Source organism: Lissotriton helveticus, chromosome 6 (genome assembly GCF_964261635.1).
Source record: "Lissotriton helveticus chromosome 6, aLisHel1.1, whole genome shotgun sequence".
Lineage (NCBI taxonomy): Eukaryota > Metazoa > Chordata > Amphibia > Caudata > Salamandridae > Lissotriton > Lissotriton helveticus.
Genome location: NC_136067.1, coordinates 1,495,525,249 through 1,495,541,902, shown reverse-complemented (window position 1 = coordinate 1,495,541,902; position 16,654 = coordinate 1,495,525,249). Strand labels below are relative to the sequence as shown.

The following is a 16,654-nucleotide window of genomic DNA, read 5'->3' as shown; positions in this document are numbered from 1 at the left end:
TTGAAGGAGACCTGTAAGGCGATGTGGCCCCAGTTCCCTGAGGAACCGCCGCAACTCGTGGCTCTTCAGAATCTGCTCTCGAGGCCCTCCCCCAAGAAGCTTGTGTCCCGACTGTACAACTGTATGCAGGACCAGTCCCCCGTCTTGGTGCCTTCTTCCATGCAGGCCTGGAATGCGGAACTGGATGTGCCCCTTACAGATGAGCAGTGGGACTTCTGTTGCGGACAACTTGCTATGTTGTCGCCCAATTACAGGCTGAGACTAGTACATTTTAAGTTTCTGCACAGATATTACCTGTGAGAAGTTGGCCTGATGTGCAGTGTTCACTATTCTAGTGATCACTATATATCAGTCCAAACAACCCTTATTGATGATTGGTTGTAAGTCAACCTTATAGACCAGCTATCCTAGTTGCATGGATACGAGCAGTCTAAGGCTAAGACTCTAGAGGGCGTGTTAAGCCAGCTGTTTTACCATCACATTACCCCTTGAACACCCAGTGAAAGGACACCACACAAGTGTTATGAAAATAAACAGTGTATTTATTAGAATCACAACAACCCTGTACTCTTTATGAGGACAGGGTGCTAGGCACACAACAAAACTCTTACGAAAATACTTAAGTTAGCACGTTATACACAAATGCCCGAGGGGCACGAAAAACCATATACTTAAAAAGTGGAATGCGAAATTACTAGCAGGTAAGTACAGTACTAATAGGCTTTGGACTCGCTAGGACTTGACTATAGAATCGTTAGATTACTTCTAGGAGACCTAGGGGACTCGGGTGCAGAGTGTGCACTCTCACGCGGGATGCGGGACAAAGTCTATGGGAGCTAGTAAAGGCAAAGTTAGTGTTCACGGGCGAACCCGACCTGGTGGGAAGAAAACGACAGTGGATCCTGACCCTAGGATAGTGAGGCTATGCTGGGACACCGAAGTGCCGAAGTTACCTAGCCCAGGGGCTGCAGCTGCATAGGTCTGAAAAGACGTCGGGGATCTCGTTGCCGGACCAGGAGCCTGGAAGAAGGAAGTTGCTGGCAGGCGACCAGTGAAGGAAAGTTCGTTGGATCCAAGCCTGGATCACGGAAGAAGAAACCTGAAAGCAGAGGGGACCAAGTTCTTGAATCACTAGCCAGTGATTAAGTGGGCACCAGGATGGCACCGGGCGAAGTCACCGCAGTCAGGTGAGTGGGCGACGCTGGCTCTGCAGATCTCACGGACCAGGAGGCGTTGTCGGCGACCAGGATGGAGAGGCGAGCTGTCCCACGATGGATGAAGCTGTCGGCGTCGAAGTTACCCAGGATTGGGCAACAACCCTTGGCTAATTCAAGCCCACGCGGTGGACTCAAAATGGCGTCTTGAGTGGACCAGGAGGGTCCGGGGTGCTCCTCTTTTGGAAGGGAGCAAGGGCCAGCCTGGAGCAACCAGACCAGCAGCAGAAATGTCGGAAGGCCACAAGCCAGCGGGCTAGTAGCCAAACAACGCGGTGAGCAGCAAAAAGCAGAAGGGCCCCACGCAGATCGTGGAGATGCTGGGAGGCTGCACTTCGGTGCTGGAGCTGCTCAGGGTCGGGGCTTCTCGGACCCCAAAGCACTCACCAGGAAATTACTCGGCGGGCTTGCTGGAAAGAAGTCGTGCAGTCTTGAAGATGGCCGGTCCCTCGAGGTCTCGTCACACCCACGAATCTCAGCGTGACTGATGATGCAGGTAGAGGTCAGAGGTGCCAGGGAAGCGGTTCTCGTCGAGCTGGGCAGTCTTGATCCGGAGGAGAGACTTGCAGCAGACCGCAGTGTTCTTAAGATGGTGCCTGCGGATGCAGGGTGACTACTCCTTAGTCACAAGGGAGAAATCTTAGGAAGAAGTCTTGAGTTCCTTTCGTGGAAAGTAGTTTCAGGATTCAAAGATGATCTGATTTGGAAGGGGGCCAGTTCCTACCTTTATCCTGTAAAAGGGGGCTGGCACGCGACTAAGTCCTGCCCTAGGGGTGGGACTAGGAGGGGGGTGGTTACACCCACTTCCTTGGCGGGCTTTTCCCCAGCACAGGGTCTGGAGTGACCCTGGAACTGGTTCCAGCCAGCCTATGCACAGTGAGCACCGGGGTGCCACGTGCAGTCACCTTCCTCTAAAGCCCTGCCTACCTACAATACACAAAACCCTGTCTGGGACGGTGCTGGCACCGCCCCTGGCAGGAAACCCTTTGTCCTTATCTCCTGCTCTGGGAGGACTCCCAGCAGCAGGAGGGCAGACTTGTGTCTCGGTGGCAGCATCCATTTTGTGGAGCTGAGGCTCTGTTTGACTTTAACCGGGGTTAGGGGTTACATACATGTCGTGTCCCTCTAGAAGGGTGGAATGCTAACCCCGTCGCCAGAATTGGCGAGGGGTTAGTATTCCAATTCGTATGACACCTTACTCGACATGTTTTGATAAAGCGATACCAGAGTTGGCATTTAACCGCGAGGATTATAATGCACTTAAGAGTATATGGTATGCGATATCATGGAAACGGCTAAGGGATGGGTCCCGAAAGCCGCAGACAGGCTCAGCTCATGCCAGAGCACCATCTCACACGATTCCAAGCACTCTGCCTTCAGGATTGTTAAGGCCTGCCATAGGAGTGACTGATAGGAGATCTGTGTGTCCATTTTAGGGTTAGATATAGGTATACTATACCTAAAGCAAAGGGTGAGTACACCACCTTGCCCCAGCTGTCGTGCAGCCAGTTGTGTCAGTTTTAGTTAGTCAATCCAGGGGTGGCATAATACATGCTTCAGCCCCTGGGAGACTTCTGGGTGCACCTCAGCCCTGAGTACAGGGACTTGGAGAGGGCCCAGTGCCAATTCAGTACCTGAGTACAATTTGGATAGAGAGAACAGCTAGGCTGTGGGTCTGATTAGCAGGCCCACAGCCAGGGAAAGTCGTAAACCAGTGCAGCAAAAAGCAAAAATCTGGGTGATCATAGGATTGCAGACCCTACTCTCCTACATTACCGCACGCCGATCTCGATACATCGCATGGGCCTTAGGGATGACACTAAATGTTGGAAATGCGGCAGCGAGAATGCCTCTTTTCTACATGTGGCATGGAGTTGCCCTGTACTGGAGCAATACTGGCTAGACATCTTCACTGCTATCAACCAGATACTCCATAGGTCTGACGCACCGTCCCCACTACTGGGAATACTAGGCTGGGTTCATGGCACATTGCCCGCGCACAGAAAGTTACACGCGCTATTGCTCCTTTATGCTAAGAGGCAGGTGGCGGTTAACTGGGGCAGGCTAGCGACTCCTACGTTTGCTGCATGGGTTCGGGATGTGACATACGGTAATGCACAGCTTGAATGCTACTGGGAGCTGATGCCTTCCGCCTCCAGGCCTAACGACATCTGGGAGCCATTTGTGCTGTGGACACATGAACGTCATTCCTCTCCTGCCTCTACACAATCGATACCAGGAGAAATATCAGATGATATGGGATGATCCCTCTGTCCCTGCAGCTGCACTCGGCTGAGACGGCGCGCCTTGGGGAAAAGTTGCATTACATGTGAGTTATCCATTTATGTTGAGGTCATGCGTGTGGCTTTGCGCCTGTGAGTGGCCAGGAAGTGGTCTGCCTTTCCCAGGCACTGGACCTTCCCCCCCCCCCCCCCCCCCCCCACACGAGTGCACTCCTCTCCATCCTCTGCGCTTCCATGCCCCCCCCTCTACTGCACAAATTTCTGCTTCCACCGACATGTACACTCTGTGTCACCCCGCCCCAAGACATCAATACTTCCTTACACCTGGTCTGTTGCCCGTTAGTAGTTTTATCCCACGCACCGGAGTTAGGTTTTGTTCCTGTTTCTCTTTTTTAGAAGGAGGGAGGGGGAGGGAGGGTGGGGGGAATACATGGTAGATAGACGTTACTAGATTTGGACTGGGCTGCTTTCTGCTCTTAAGATATTCGTACGTACACAGACACCCTGTACTCCTGTTTCATTGCCTACGGAGTGTTGCATGCCTATCTACCGGATACCTGTAACCGTTAACGTTTGTTTCTTGCTGTTGCATATGCTCATTGTTGATGTACTCGAGGCGCTGCCGCTGTTCGCATATTGCATTCTGTGGACTATGATATGTCCTTAACGTTGATCTGTTGCTTGATAGCGGCCGGCCTCAGGGTTGTTGGCATGACGCTGTGTGATTATAACGTGATCTCAATAAAAACGTTAAAAAAAAAAAAAAAAAAAGGTAATCCCGACCGCAAAAACCAGGAAAAGGGCCGAAAGATCGGAATCATAGCCCGAATGTCCCTGACTCACTGATCGGGAGTATAAACCCGAAATTGCGCCGGGTCTAGAACTGCTCCGATAAAGAGGAGCTTCTGAGAGGGAATCAGGTGTGACTTCAGCACGTTGATGGAGAACCCCAGCAAATGCAGGAGGTCGGCTGCAGTCTGGAAGTGGGAGATGACTGCCTGGAGCGAGCCCGGCTTCAACAACCAGTGGTCGAGATAGGAGAAGACTGAAACTCCTGATCTGCGCAGATGAGCTGCGACCACCACTATCATTTTCGTGAATACCCGAGGGGCGCTGGTAAGGCAAAAAGGGAGCACAGTGAAATGAAAGTGCTTGTGGCCCACCGTGAACCGCAGGTAACACCAGTGGGCCGGCAGGACGGGGATATGAAAGTAAGTGTCCTGCAAGTCGAACACTACCATCCAGTCTTGCGGGTCTATGGCAGACAAGACCTGAGCAAATGTGAGCATCTTGAACTTCTCCTTCCGGAGGAAGCAATTGACATTCCGAAGGTCTAAGATAGGACGCAGGGCCTTGTCCTTCTTTGGAACCAGGAAGTAGTGGGAGTAACAACCACGACCTACTTCTGTCGTTGGAACGCGCTCGATGGCCCCCTTGGCCAAGAGGACCGCAACTTCCTGCTGGAGAAGTACCAAGTGATCCCCGACTTGTGGTGGGACAGAGGTGGCATGGCTGGAGGGTTAGTCTCGAAGGGAAGGGAGTAGCCAGACTATCTGTAAAACCCACCTGTCCGAAGTGATGGTGCGCCAGTGGGGGAGGCGATGGCGAATCCTGCCATCCACTAGCGTTTGGTGGACCAGAAACACTGGACTAGGAAGGTTTGGAGGCAGTGGTGGCAGGGGAAGTGCTGGATTGACCCGCCCGCTGGCCCTGTGACCCACCTCGGTGGGTCCCACGTCCGCAGCTGCGCTAAGACTGTTGCTGCGCAGGCCTGTGGCTTTGAAACAAACTTGTTTGGGCGCCACTTCCTTGGCCACGAAAGGAGCGAAAAGCAGAAGCCGAAAGAGTGCGCGTAGCCAAAAGGCCCAAGGAATTGGCCGTAGCCCGCAAGTCCTTAAAACGCGTAAAACGCTCCATTGCACTGTCTGCCTTGTCGCCAAAAATACGAGTGCCATCAAAAGGAATGTCCATCAGAGTGTTCTGGGCATCCCCAGAAAAACCAGTGGTCCACAGCCAGGTGTGACGGCGTAGCGCCACTGTCGTGGAAATCGCTCTGTCCAGCGAGTCGGCGGAGTCAAGGCCACAACAAATCGTGAACTTGCCTGCATCTGGCCCCTCCGCAATAGCTTTGGAGAGTACCGTCCGGGCCTCCTCCTGACACTGAGGCAGCACCTGCGCCACCGTATCCCACAGTGGGAATAACTGCCAAAGAGGCATGCAGTGTTTACAGATCGTAGCCCTGAACTGGTGGAAGTGAAAATCTTCTTCCCAAGCTGCTCCAGTTTCTTGGATTCCCTGTCCGGAGGTGCGGAAGGGAATGCTCTTGGGGACGTAGAGGCTTGACAACCAAGCTCTCAGGGGTAGGGTGTTAGGAGAGGAAAATAGGGTCGCCTGGGGCCAAGCGATGGCACCGGGACACGTTCCTATCCACAGGAACCCCTGTGTTGGGCCTGGACAAGGTGCCCAAAAGTACGTCTGAAAGTGCATAATTAAAGGGCAGCAGATAACATCCCTCACCCCAACCTCCCCCCCACCCACTGCAGACCACCCCCAACCTGGCCTGACAGAGTCCCTTCCCTTTCCACAACTTCAAACCTGAAACCATTCCCTGAGTACTCCCTGGTAAAAGATCAACGTCATTTCTACAATTAAACTCAGGCAATACTCTGCATGGCGTAATTTTCAGTTCCCCCTGAGTACAACAACAACATCCCTCAGCTTGCAAACCCCCCCCACCCACTGCAGACCACCCCCAACCTGGCCTGACAGGACCCGAAACCTCCATCCAACTTCATACACACTAAGACATCCTGAGTTTCACCAGGTAAAGCCCACCTAGGGGCGGTAAGGGCTATAAGCGCTAGGGCAGAGGTCGCCACAAGAATCACACAATAGTTCCACATCTGTGTCCCGTGCGTCTATGGCCCCAAGCGCCACCACCCCAGACAATATAATACAACGGGCGGGCAAACCAGTGCGCGGCATGCGACCATTCAGAGTGTCCTCCACACATGATTATTTGCATTCATAAAAAATAAAAAAAATTCAATTGCACCTACACGCTGCATTGGAATACGACCGACACACGAGGTTGCTTCTAGGACCTGAGATATAAATGTTGTTTGTGTTCATTTCGTGGAGGTTGATATAGCCTGAAGATATATACAAAAAATCGAATTTAAATGGAAAGCAGATATTTCTGGTGCAATTGAAAAAAATAAAATTTTTATGAATGCAAATAATCATGGTCCTTGATTTGACTTCAACTGTATGATACTAAGAGAAAGGACAGCTTAGGCCCTGAAGAAGTCATCGGGTTATGTCCCTTGACGAAACACGTGTTGGCGTTTGGCTGTTGTGTATTGTGTCAAAACTGTACTGCTGTATCCACAAGTCTTCATAAACATCTATGGACTAAGAAAATAAAAAATAAGGACTTTCACACTACTAATGTGTTGATATGGACAATTAATTGTGAACAGAAATCATTTGCAATACTTGCAATACTTACAGATACATGTCAATGTGCTCGGGGAACCCTCTGTTTTTCTTTTTTAGTCCCAAAAAAGGTAGTAAAAAAGTGACTAAGGTACGTGCTCAAACCGGATCTGCGCTTACTGGCACGGAAAAAGAAAGAACTGACGTCAGCGCGCATGGGTGGCACCTAAGTAGTCTCTGTGACGTCATCTCGGCGCTTACGACACCAGCGCCAGATGCGGAGCCGCACGACGCCACCTACTGACGCGCAGAGGTACTGCTAGCAAAAACTTTCTGGAACCAGTCTGACGCCTGTGAATATTCTAAGGTAAGGAATCTATCACGAACGTATCTCTTCCAGATATATCCCTATAACTAGACAATGGTGTCACATAGGAGGAAATGTCAGGTTATCCAATTTCTAAAACATCAACCATGTGTGATAAATGCTAGAGTGGGTGCAGGGTTCTAGCTAGCACCCATTATACACAACACATTCGTTATAAATAGACGTTTCAATGACTCTGCAGCACGCTCCCACTTTTTAATGAGAAAGACAAGACATGTCCACATTAATTAATTTAACTTGTGATATGTGACACATGGATGATGGACTAACTTGATACATGGAAAAGTCTGAGAGCAACAACACTGACATCGATGTGAGGGCTGGGTTTAGGGTCCTCAGTGCGGGTGGGTGGGTGAATATTAATGAAAAGAGATGCATCATTAATGTATCATCCAATTTGTTTATTTTGATCATGCTAAAAATGCACGTGTGTTGATAATTGTTATATGCTCATGTTAATGATGTTTCTTATTTTGCAAAAATCAATAAAGAGATTTTTTTTTGTAAGTGGCTACCCACCTGAAGTAAAAATATCAAAGAATACAGATATAGCAATAAATGATGAGGTTTAGAATCAAGCATACCTTAGCTGTAAATATTTCTTGCCTGGCCTCAGGTATCATATAAAGCTGTTGAATTGTAGATGCCATGTAACAAGTTGCTCCCAGATTTGTTAAACCAACAAACCTACATTCAGCTCTAACATCATCATGGGGCCAGTAGTCCCATTTGTAAGGGGCATGGGAAGCTGCAATAAGGAAGAAAAAAATGATAACACACAAATAATTTAAGTCACCAATACAGAAAAAGGATTATGTTACTTACCCTGTAAGCATCTGTTCTTGGCATGTAGAGCTGTAGATTTACATGCTTAGCATACTCTTGCTATCTAGTGGTGGGTCCGGATATTTGCAAGTTGTTTCTCTTCGAATAAGTATTTTCCAGTCACGAGGTAATAATGTGCAGGGGCATTGACTCCATTGTTTTCCCACAAGAGGGTGAGAATGGAGTAAGTAAGTGTAGTATAGAGAGAACATGAATAAAAAGAACTGCAACAACCACAAGCGCATGTTAATCTACAGCTCTACATACCAAGAACAGATGCTTACAGGGTAAGTAACATAATACGTTTGAGGCATGTGTGCTGTAGATATACATGCTTTGCGTAGACGGCATAGCAGTATCCTCCCAAAGTGGTGTTGAAGTTGTTTGAAAAAGTAATTTTAGCGCTGCTGGTCCTACATTAGCTTGCTGACATGCTAATACATCCACACAATATTTGTTAGATGTGTGCCGTGTAGACAATGTGGCTGCCTTACATATGTCAGTTATGGCAATGTTGCCTAAAAAGGTCATAGATGTTCCTATTTTGCAAGTAGAATGTGCTCTAGGAGGTATAGTTAAAGTTATTTTGGCTTTAACATACCAAGTTTAAATACATTTAACAATTCATCAAGAAATACTGGATTTAGAGAGAGGATTAACTTTATGAGGTGGAGCAAAGGGAACAAAAAGTCGTTTTGTGAAAACCTTTTGTCCTATCAATATAAAAGTGCTCTTTTGACACCAAATGTATGTAGAGCTCTTTCTGGTACTGAATCAGGTTGAGGGAAGAACACAGGTAACTCAACTGATTGGTTAATATAATAAGAAGACTACTTTTGGATAGAATTTTGGGTTTGCATGAAGAGCCACTCTATCTTTTCAAATTGAAAGAAGGGTTCTTCTAAGGTTAAAGTCTGTAGCTCCTTAAAACGTCTTAGTGAACTGAAAATGCCCCTGGCCTAACGTAAACCGCAGGTAATGCCAGTGAGCCGGCAGGACGGGGCTGTGAAATAGGCATCCTGCAAGTCCAACGCTACCATCCAGTCTCCAGGGTCGAGGGCAGCCAAGACCTGAGCCAGAGTCAACATCTTGAACTTCTAATTCCGGAGGAAGCGATTGACGTTCCTGAGGTCCAAGATAGGGCGCAAGCCCCCCTTGTCCTTCTTGAGATCCAGAAAGTAGTGGGAATAGCAACCACGCCCTACGTCTGGTCCAGGAACGCGCTCGATGGCCCTCTTGGCCAAGAGGGCCATGACTTCCTGTTGGAGAAGCGCAAAGTGTCATACTTGCAGGTTTTTACACTTTTTGTCGGGTTTCTGTTTATTTCAGGAAATCGACGAACTTAAATTCTTAAAGGTATGTGGCTTTTTTTGACAACTGGAACTAATGAGTGAGTTTGGCGGTTTTTGATCTAACATGTAGTGATTGTGGTATCTTTCTCATGCAGAATGGTATCTTTCTCATGCAGAATGGGAGTCCTTTGTGCAACTTGAACAGGTATGACGAGACTTTTCGAGTGAGAGTATTGATAGTGGACATTCTGTCCTCTTTAGTTCTGTTGTAATTGACAACAGCCTGCATTTTATGTTTCTTACAGTCTTTCAAGATACTAAACCGTGGTGATTTGGGTAAGCCAGCAGCATTAATATTAACATAGATCAATGAATTGATTGTGGGTCTTTCCCAACAGGCATCTCATTTAGCAACTTTTTGATATTTTTTCCTTTAGATCACAAAGCGACACATCCCTTCATACAGGTATGACATTTAGATACAGATAACAGTCAACCAGAACATGTAATCAAACGCAATAGCACAGATATCCATGGGCACACAAAAAGCATTACACTCAACAACGTATCATATATTTTATCATTGCAGATTGGCACCTGAAGAAGGTACCTGCTGGTACCGAAATGCATTGGGCACGCATTGGAAATTTGATGAATTGAAGTTGCATTTATAAAGTTTTGAAAAATTAATATTGATGAACATTAATTTGAGTATACATTTGTGAATGATCTGTTAGGACAATAACACATGAATTACGTTTTTTGATTGTCATGACTAACAAATAATGACAGATAAACCTATCAATATAAAATGATTTATTATGGTTAAGTTTTGATTGAAAGGTTTAGGTGATCAACACCAAGTGAACAGTGCACGACTGCACAAGCTCTTTCACTCGTTCTAACAGCTGTTCAAGTTACCCAGGGTTGACAACCCTTATCAGTCGCTGCACCAAATTTAAATATTACAGATTACTGGTACGAATAGTAGTAATAGCGGAGTGCTCCCCTACACCCCAATACCTCAACTTGAACTGACAGACCGCCAATGGGGAAGATGATGACGAATCCTGCCACCCACAGGCGTGGGGTGCGCCCCGAAGCTAAAACTAGGAAAGCTTTGAGGTGGATGCCGCGGGGGCAGAGGTGGACTGGCCTTCACGCCCTCCTCGCCCACGGCCATGCCGAGTTTGGTTCTGCCCAGGCTTTTGACTGAACAAGCGGGCAGTGGCGCCCCTTCCATGGCCACGAAAGGAGTGAAAAGTAGACGTGGCCGGGCGCGTGGCGGAAAGGCCCAAGGACTTGGCTGTAGCTCGAGAGTCCTTAAAAGGCTCCAGCGCTGTCGGCCTTATCACTAAAAAGGCGAGTGCCATCGAAGGGCATGTCCATGAGCAAGTTCTGGACATCCGGGGAGAACCCGGTAGATCTCAACCAGGCGTGGCGACGAAGTACCACACTCGTGGAAATCGCACTACCGAGAGTCCGCGGTATCTAAGCCACAACGAATGGCGATTTTAGCCGTGTCCTTACCCTCAGCGATGGCCTGGGACAGCACAACCTGGAACTCCTCAGGACACTGAGGCAACACCTCAGCAACGGTATCCCACACTGCGTGGGAATAGCAGCCCAATGGACATGCGGTGTTCACTGAACGCAGCCCCAGGCTGGCCGACTAGAACAACCACTTGCCGAACTGCTCCAGCTTCTTAAGAGTCCTTATCCGGTAGCGCCGTGGGAAAGGCACTCTGGGACGTCGAAGCTTGAATGACCAGCATCTCGGGTGTAGGATGAGCGGTCAGAAAGGCAGGATCACCCGGCGCCGGGCAATGACGCCTGGCGAAGTTCTTATCCACAGGCGCCTATGTGGCCGGCCGCGACCAAGTGCCTAACAAGACATCAGTGAGGGCGTCATTGAGTGGCAGCAGTGGTTACGATGAAGTAGACGCCGACTGAAGCACTTCAGTGAGGAGATTAGTTTTCAGGGCACCATAGAGAGATCAAGGTTAAGGACCTCAGTCGCACGACGGAGCACCGCAGTATACGAGGCACCTTCCTCTATAGTGGAAGGGGGGAGGCAAACCTCCGGCCTCTTCCAAGTCGTCCGCCCAAACCTGCTCGGAGTCGCACTGATGAGCAAGAGGGTCCTCAGACCCTTCCCATTCGTCCTGAGCCTCTGCCGTGTGCGGCGGCAGACCGCGGCGGCGGGGCAGGGACCGTGGGAGAAACACACGGCGTCAGGAACAGCGCTGGCTGGGGCCGAACTGCGCCATGTCCCAATTCAGATCCCAGACGGGGACGAAACCGTTGGGGAACCGGGGAAGAGGCGGAACCAACGGCATCCACTGCGGCACCGCAGGCAGAGCTGAGGGTGGCGCGGGGGCCGGAGCCAGCAGCGTAGGACCTATCGGCACCGGGGCTGGAGTGAACGCCGCAGGATACTGTGGCCCCGGGGCCGGAGCCGATGGTGGGGTCGACGGCTCAGCAGGATCGTGACATGGGACCCAGAGGCGCACTGGCGGGAACCAGAGGCCTAAACAGGCGGTCCATGACAGCAAGAAACTCTTGCACCTGTTCGGGAGTTGCCGACGGACCCGGGTAAGGTGGGTAGGCCGCGGGACTCCCAGACTCCGTAGGGGCTGCAGGAGCCCCTGTCCCCCTCGTCCGCATCCGGGGAGAGACGAGGGGACGTAGGAGAGCGACAACGCTTCTTCGACTTCTTTTTGTGCCGTCTCTTACCCGAATCAGAGGGAGAAAACTTGGATCCCGAGGAGCGGTGATGGTGGTTCCGCGAGCGTTCCCGGGAACGGCCCCTGGACCTTGAACGGCGCTGGGACGAGTGCGGTACTTTAAGCAACTTCCGGCGCCGCTCCCTCAAGGCCTTCGGGGCCATGGCTCGACAGTCCCGACAGGACCGGGAGTCGTGGTTGCGCTCTAGGCAGTAGAGACAGACGTCGTGGGGGCCTGCCACCAACATATTGCGACAGCAGGCCGTGCAGGACTTAAAACCAGGCATCCCAACTCGCACCAGAGAAGACCAACAATAGACAAAAGTCCCAAAAAAGATAGTCAAAAAGTGACTAAGGTACGTACTCTAATCGGATCTGCGCTTACTGGCGCGGAAAAAGAAAGTACCGATGTCAGCGCGCATGGGTGGCGCTTAAGTAGTCTCTGTGACGTCATCTATGCTGATACTATGCCAGCAACGGACGCGGAGCCGCACGACGCCACCTACTGATGCGCAGGGGTACTGCTAGCAAAACTTTCCGGATCCAGTCTGACAACTGGGGATATTCTAAGGTAAGGAATCTATCACTAACAGGTCTCTTTCAGATATAATACTTAATGGTAAAGAAGGTGGAGGTGTTTGAGGAATGTTAATAGGACTAGTAGCCATGTCCTTTTTCTTCTTGAGGGGAATCTTATATTCCGTGTCCATTTTCCTTTTGGAAGATGGTACTGCTGGCTTAGTTGTAATGTGGTCAGTGTCAGGATTTATATGAATTTTCTTCTGCTTTGGATCCAGCTTTTGTTTCATTGTCTCTAAAATAGCCTCCGGTGGCTTTAAAGGAGCGTCTTTATGTTTTGGTGTCGAAGTTTTTGGCGCTGAGCTGGATTTGTCCTTTTTCTCTTTGGATCCGGAATGTTTCAGAACCAAAGGGGTATCATCTCGGCTCGGGTCCGAGCCGAAAGGCTTGACTTGCTGTTTCGGGGCCGAGCCTGAAGGTGGGGAGTTGGAACCAGAGTCTCGGTGCCTACCATGACCTGGTTTACCCAGAACGTCAATGGGACCTGGATGAAATGAGGTACAACAAAGGAGGGTCCAGTGGAAACACAATAATAATAAATATCAACATCACCTGACAAATGAATTGCAGACGCTACTAATGCATATTCATGATATTTAATCATATTGAACATATAATGCATCATGTTCAAAGCATAGTACATTGGTCAAAATAGTTTAGAGCACAGGTGCCCCAAACGGGGGGGGGGGGGTAGATTATGCATTCTAAGTGCAGAAGTGAGGGTGAGTGAAGGAAGGAGGGCAGTGGGCAGGGTGTACATCCAAACGCATAAAAAGGCAGATCCAGCCTTAACCAGGCATAAACTATTTACAAAGACGGAATGGTCAAGGGGGACATGGAGAATCAATCACTGTTGTCCACATTCAGTACAAAAAACAAGGCTGTGGACGTTTCGACCCAAGGTTAGTGTAGGCAATTCTGCTCCTTACAGACGGGTCTTCATCAGGATCAAGGGGACACACTCATTCCACCTAGAACTGTGGTGGAGAGGACAGTCACATAAGTTCCAATATCAGAGGGGGACGGAATCTTGACAATAGAGTGTGGATGTTAACTTGTTCTATGGAATACAGTCGAAATGGGGTGAATAAATCAAAGGTTCCCTTCGTCTGGTCAATTAGCTTAACAGTGCTGTGAACATCCGTCCGCTGGTCGATCAGTGGCGGACCAATAGCCTTTTGTTTAGGTGGAGTTGGTTTGGTGGGCAAAGGAGCTTTGTTACTCACTGCACCCTGTCCAGCTGGAACGTCGTGTGAGACACTAGTTTGATCTCCAACTCGGAATCGGAGTCATGGACGGGGAGGGCCTCTTTCTCTTCCGCTGGAGACGCTTCCATCTCTTCTTGCTCTGAAGATATCAGGGGTGCCCTCGATACTCTGCCGCTGCATGTCTCTTCGTCGAGCCGGACGGTCCCGCAAAGTCTTTTTGGATTGGAGCGACCGACAAGTGTCTCAGTCTTCCTCTTTATGTTCCGGGGAGATACAGAGGTTACAGCCCTTATGAAGGTCAGTGAACAGGTATTTAGAATGGCACAGAGGACAGATTTTCAGTCTTCATCTATATGTTGCCCTGGAGATACCGAGGTTACAGACCTTATGAAGGTCGGTAAGCAGGTATTTATAATGGCACAGAGAACAGATTTGAAATGGCGTCCGATCAATTGGCAGAAGACTCAATGATGGATCTTGGAGTGGAAGTAGATAAAGGAAAACGAGCTAGGCCTGAAGGCCGTGGTTGGAGTTTTCGATTAGATAATGAACGTTTTCTGAAATTTTCAACACGCAGAACGTGGAACCGCGATCAAAAACAATGATTATGTTAAGTGAATTGCATACCGAAGGGATCCCGATTGACAGTTTTGAATCGGTGCACTGTAATACAGGTCCAAACCCGATTGCAGAAAAAATTCAATCTATCAATTGAGTTGATGCCCATGCACATTACCACCGAAAGGAGGAGTTACCTTACCTCGTGACTGGAAAAGACTTATTCGAAGAAAAACAACTTTCCATCATCCAGACCCAACACTAGGTGGCAGGAGTATGCATAACATGTGTAACTACAGCACACATACCTCAAACACAACCGTTTGAGTCATTTAACATTAATTCAGAGTAGGCAATTGTTTTCTAATCTGTTCTATAAATAAATTCCTAAGATCTACAATGAAGACATGATATGAACTGCAAAAAAGATGCTCAGACCAGTTACTGGAATTTAACAACTGTACTCAAGGTCACAAAAACAATTTGTGCTCCTATCAATAAGATAAGCTGATACATCATACTGTGAGGACACCAGACACCCAAGCCATCTTCATTCTTCTTCAAACCTACATTTTCACATTATCAAACACTCACCAACCCTTCTTAGTAGATTCAAAGGTGATAGCAGACTACAGAATGTTCAGATTCATAAACAAATAAACAAGGTGTTTAGGTACTAAAGAAGAGGAAAGGGTAGGAAAGTTAGGGATGGTAGGTGGTGAAGGGACTCAGAAGCAGAGTAAATGAGGCAGGCGAGAAAAGACTATGGGATATGGAAAATTACACTGACACAGAGGTAGGATAAGGGGGAAAATGTACAAATAGAGGGAGCAAAATTACCACAGGTGTACAAATACTTTAGGTTGTAATGTACTAAGAAGGTAATGTTATTTGAGGAAAGTTTTTACAGGGAAACAATTAAGTTCGATCATAGGAATAAATAGGTCAGTCTCGATTATGGTTTTCAATTTAAAAAAATAGGATTACCAGTTCTGAAAAATCCCATCCAAAGCTCATCATCAACTTCCCATTTTCACTTTCAACATGATAGACTGGTGAAGCACATTTCATGGAACTAATGTGTGAAGAAACAGGCCTTTTACAGGTTCACCACCACTTTTTGCCCCCATGTTGACTACTAGGCACTGGTGTAATGGACCTAAAATGGCCTAGACCCTGCTAATCAGGACTCGGTGCATGTGCTCGGCCCTTATAAAGGTGTATGTTAAATTTGCTTATACCCAATTGGCATATGGTACCTAGGGCCTGTACGTTAAAGTGTCTTTCGTGGCCTGAAGCACTAGTTGTGCCACAATGAGAGAGAACAGGCAAAAGCATGACTCCCAGCCTGCCATTACTGGCTGGCAGAGCAGTTTTACTGCTAACTCAACTTTGCAATTTCAAGCAATGGCAAAGCTTCAGCCTTCCTTTTTAATATTTGTAAGTCACCCCAAAAGAAGACCTACTAAGCCCTAAAGGTAAAGTACAAATATATTAAAATGCTTGACCTGTAGTTTCATGATTTTAAGGTCCTAACAGTAGAACAAGTTACCTACCTTCGGTAACGATATATCTGTAAGAAACATTAGTAGTGATAGATTCTTTACCTTAGAATTACCCCCAGGCGTCAGACTGGATCCGGAAAGTTTTCGTCAGCAGTACCCCTGCGCATCGGAAGGTGGCATTGTGCGGCTCGCATCAGTCTTTGGCGTCGTGGTCTCCGAGATGACGACACAGCAGCTACTTAGACGCCGCCCTTGCGCGCAGACGTCAGTTCTGTACATGACTTTCCGCACCAGGAACGCAGAGCCAAGCAAGATACTGACTGCTGGTGCCTTGAAAGTAGGGCCGTGAAAGGGATGACCTTAACCCTAGAAATCAGTTTGCAGAACGGGGAGTATGGGTGGGGTGGTAAGATATCTATCACTACTAACGTTTCTCACAGATATATCGTTACTGAAGGTAAGTAACTTGTTCATTTGAAAGAAACACGTAGTGATAGGTCCCTTACCTTAGAATAGATACCCTAGCAATACCAACCCCGGCGGTGGGTCTGCGAACCAAGATCACACCAGGAAGTCCCAGAGAACTGAACGGCCAAAGAAGCTGTCTCTCCAGACTTGGCTGTCCGGGCAGTAATGCTTAGTAAAAGTGTGCAACAATGCCCACGTAGATGCCTGACA

The 16,654-nt window shown here is 48.5% G+C and overlaps 1 protein-coding gene across 2 annotated transcripts in view; it reads right to left on the bottom strand.

Annotated features, from left to right (window-relative positions):
- The window catches only part of USP34 (ubiquitin specific peptidase 34), a 2,681,755-nt gene that overhangs the window by 1,388,465 nt on the left and 1,276,636 nt on the right, over positions 1–16,654 (bottom strand). For both annotated transcript variants that reach the window (XM_078649291.1, XM_078649292.1), the window contains exon 42: positions 7,868–8,031. In XM_078649291.1, coding sequence (XP_078505417.1) covers positions 7,868–8,031 — 164 coding nt within the window. The remainder of the gene's footprint in view (positions 1–7,867; positions 8,032–16,654) is intronic.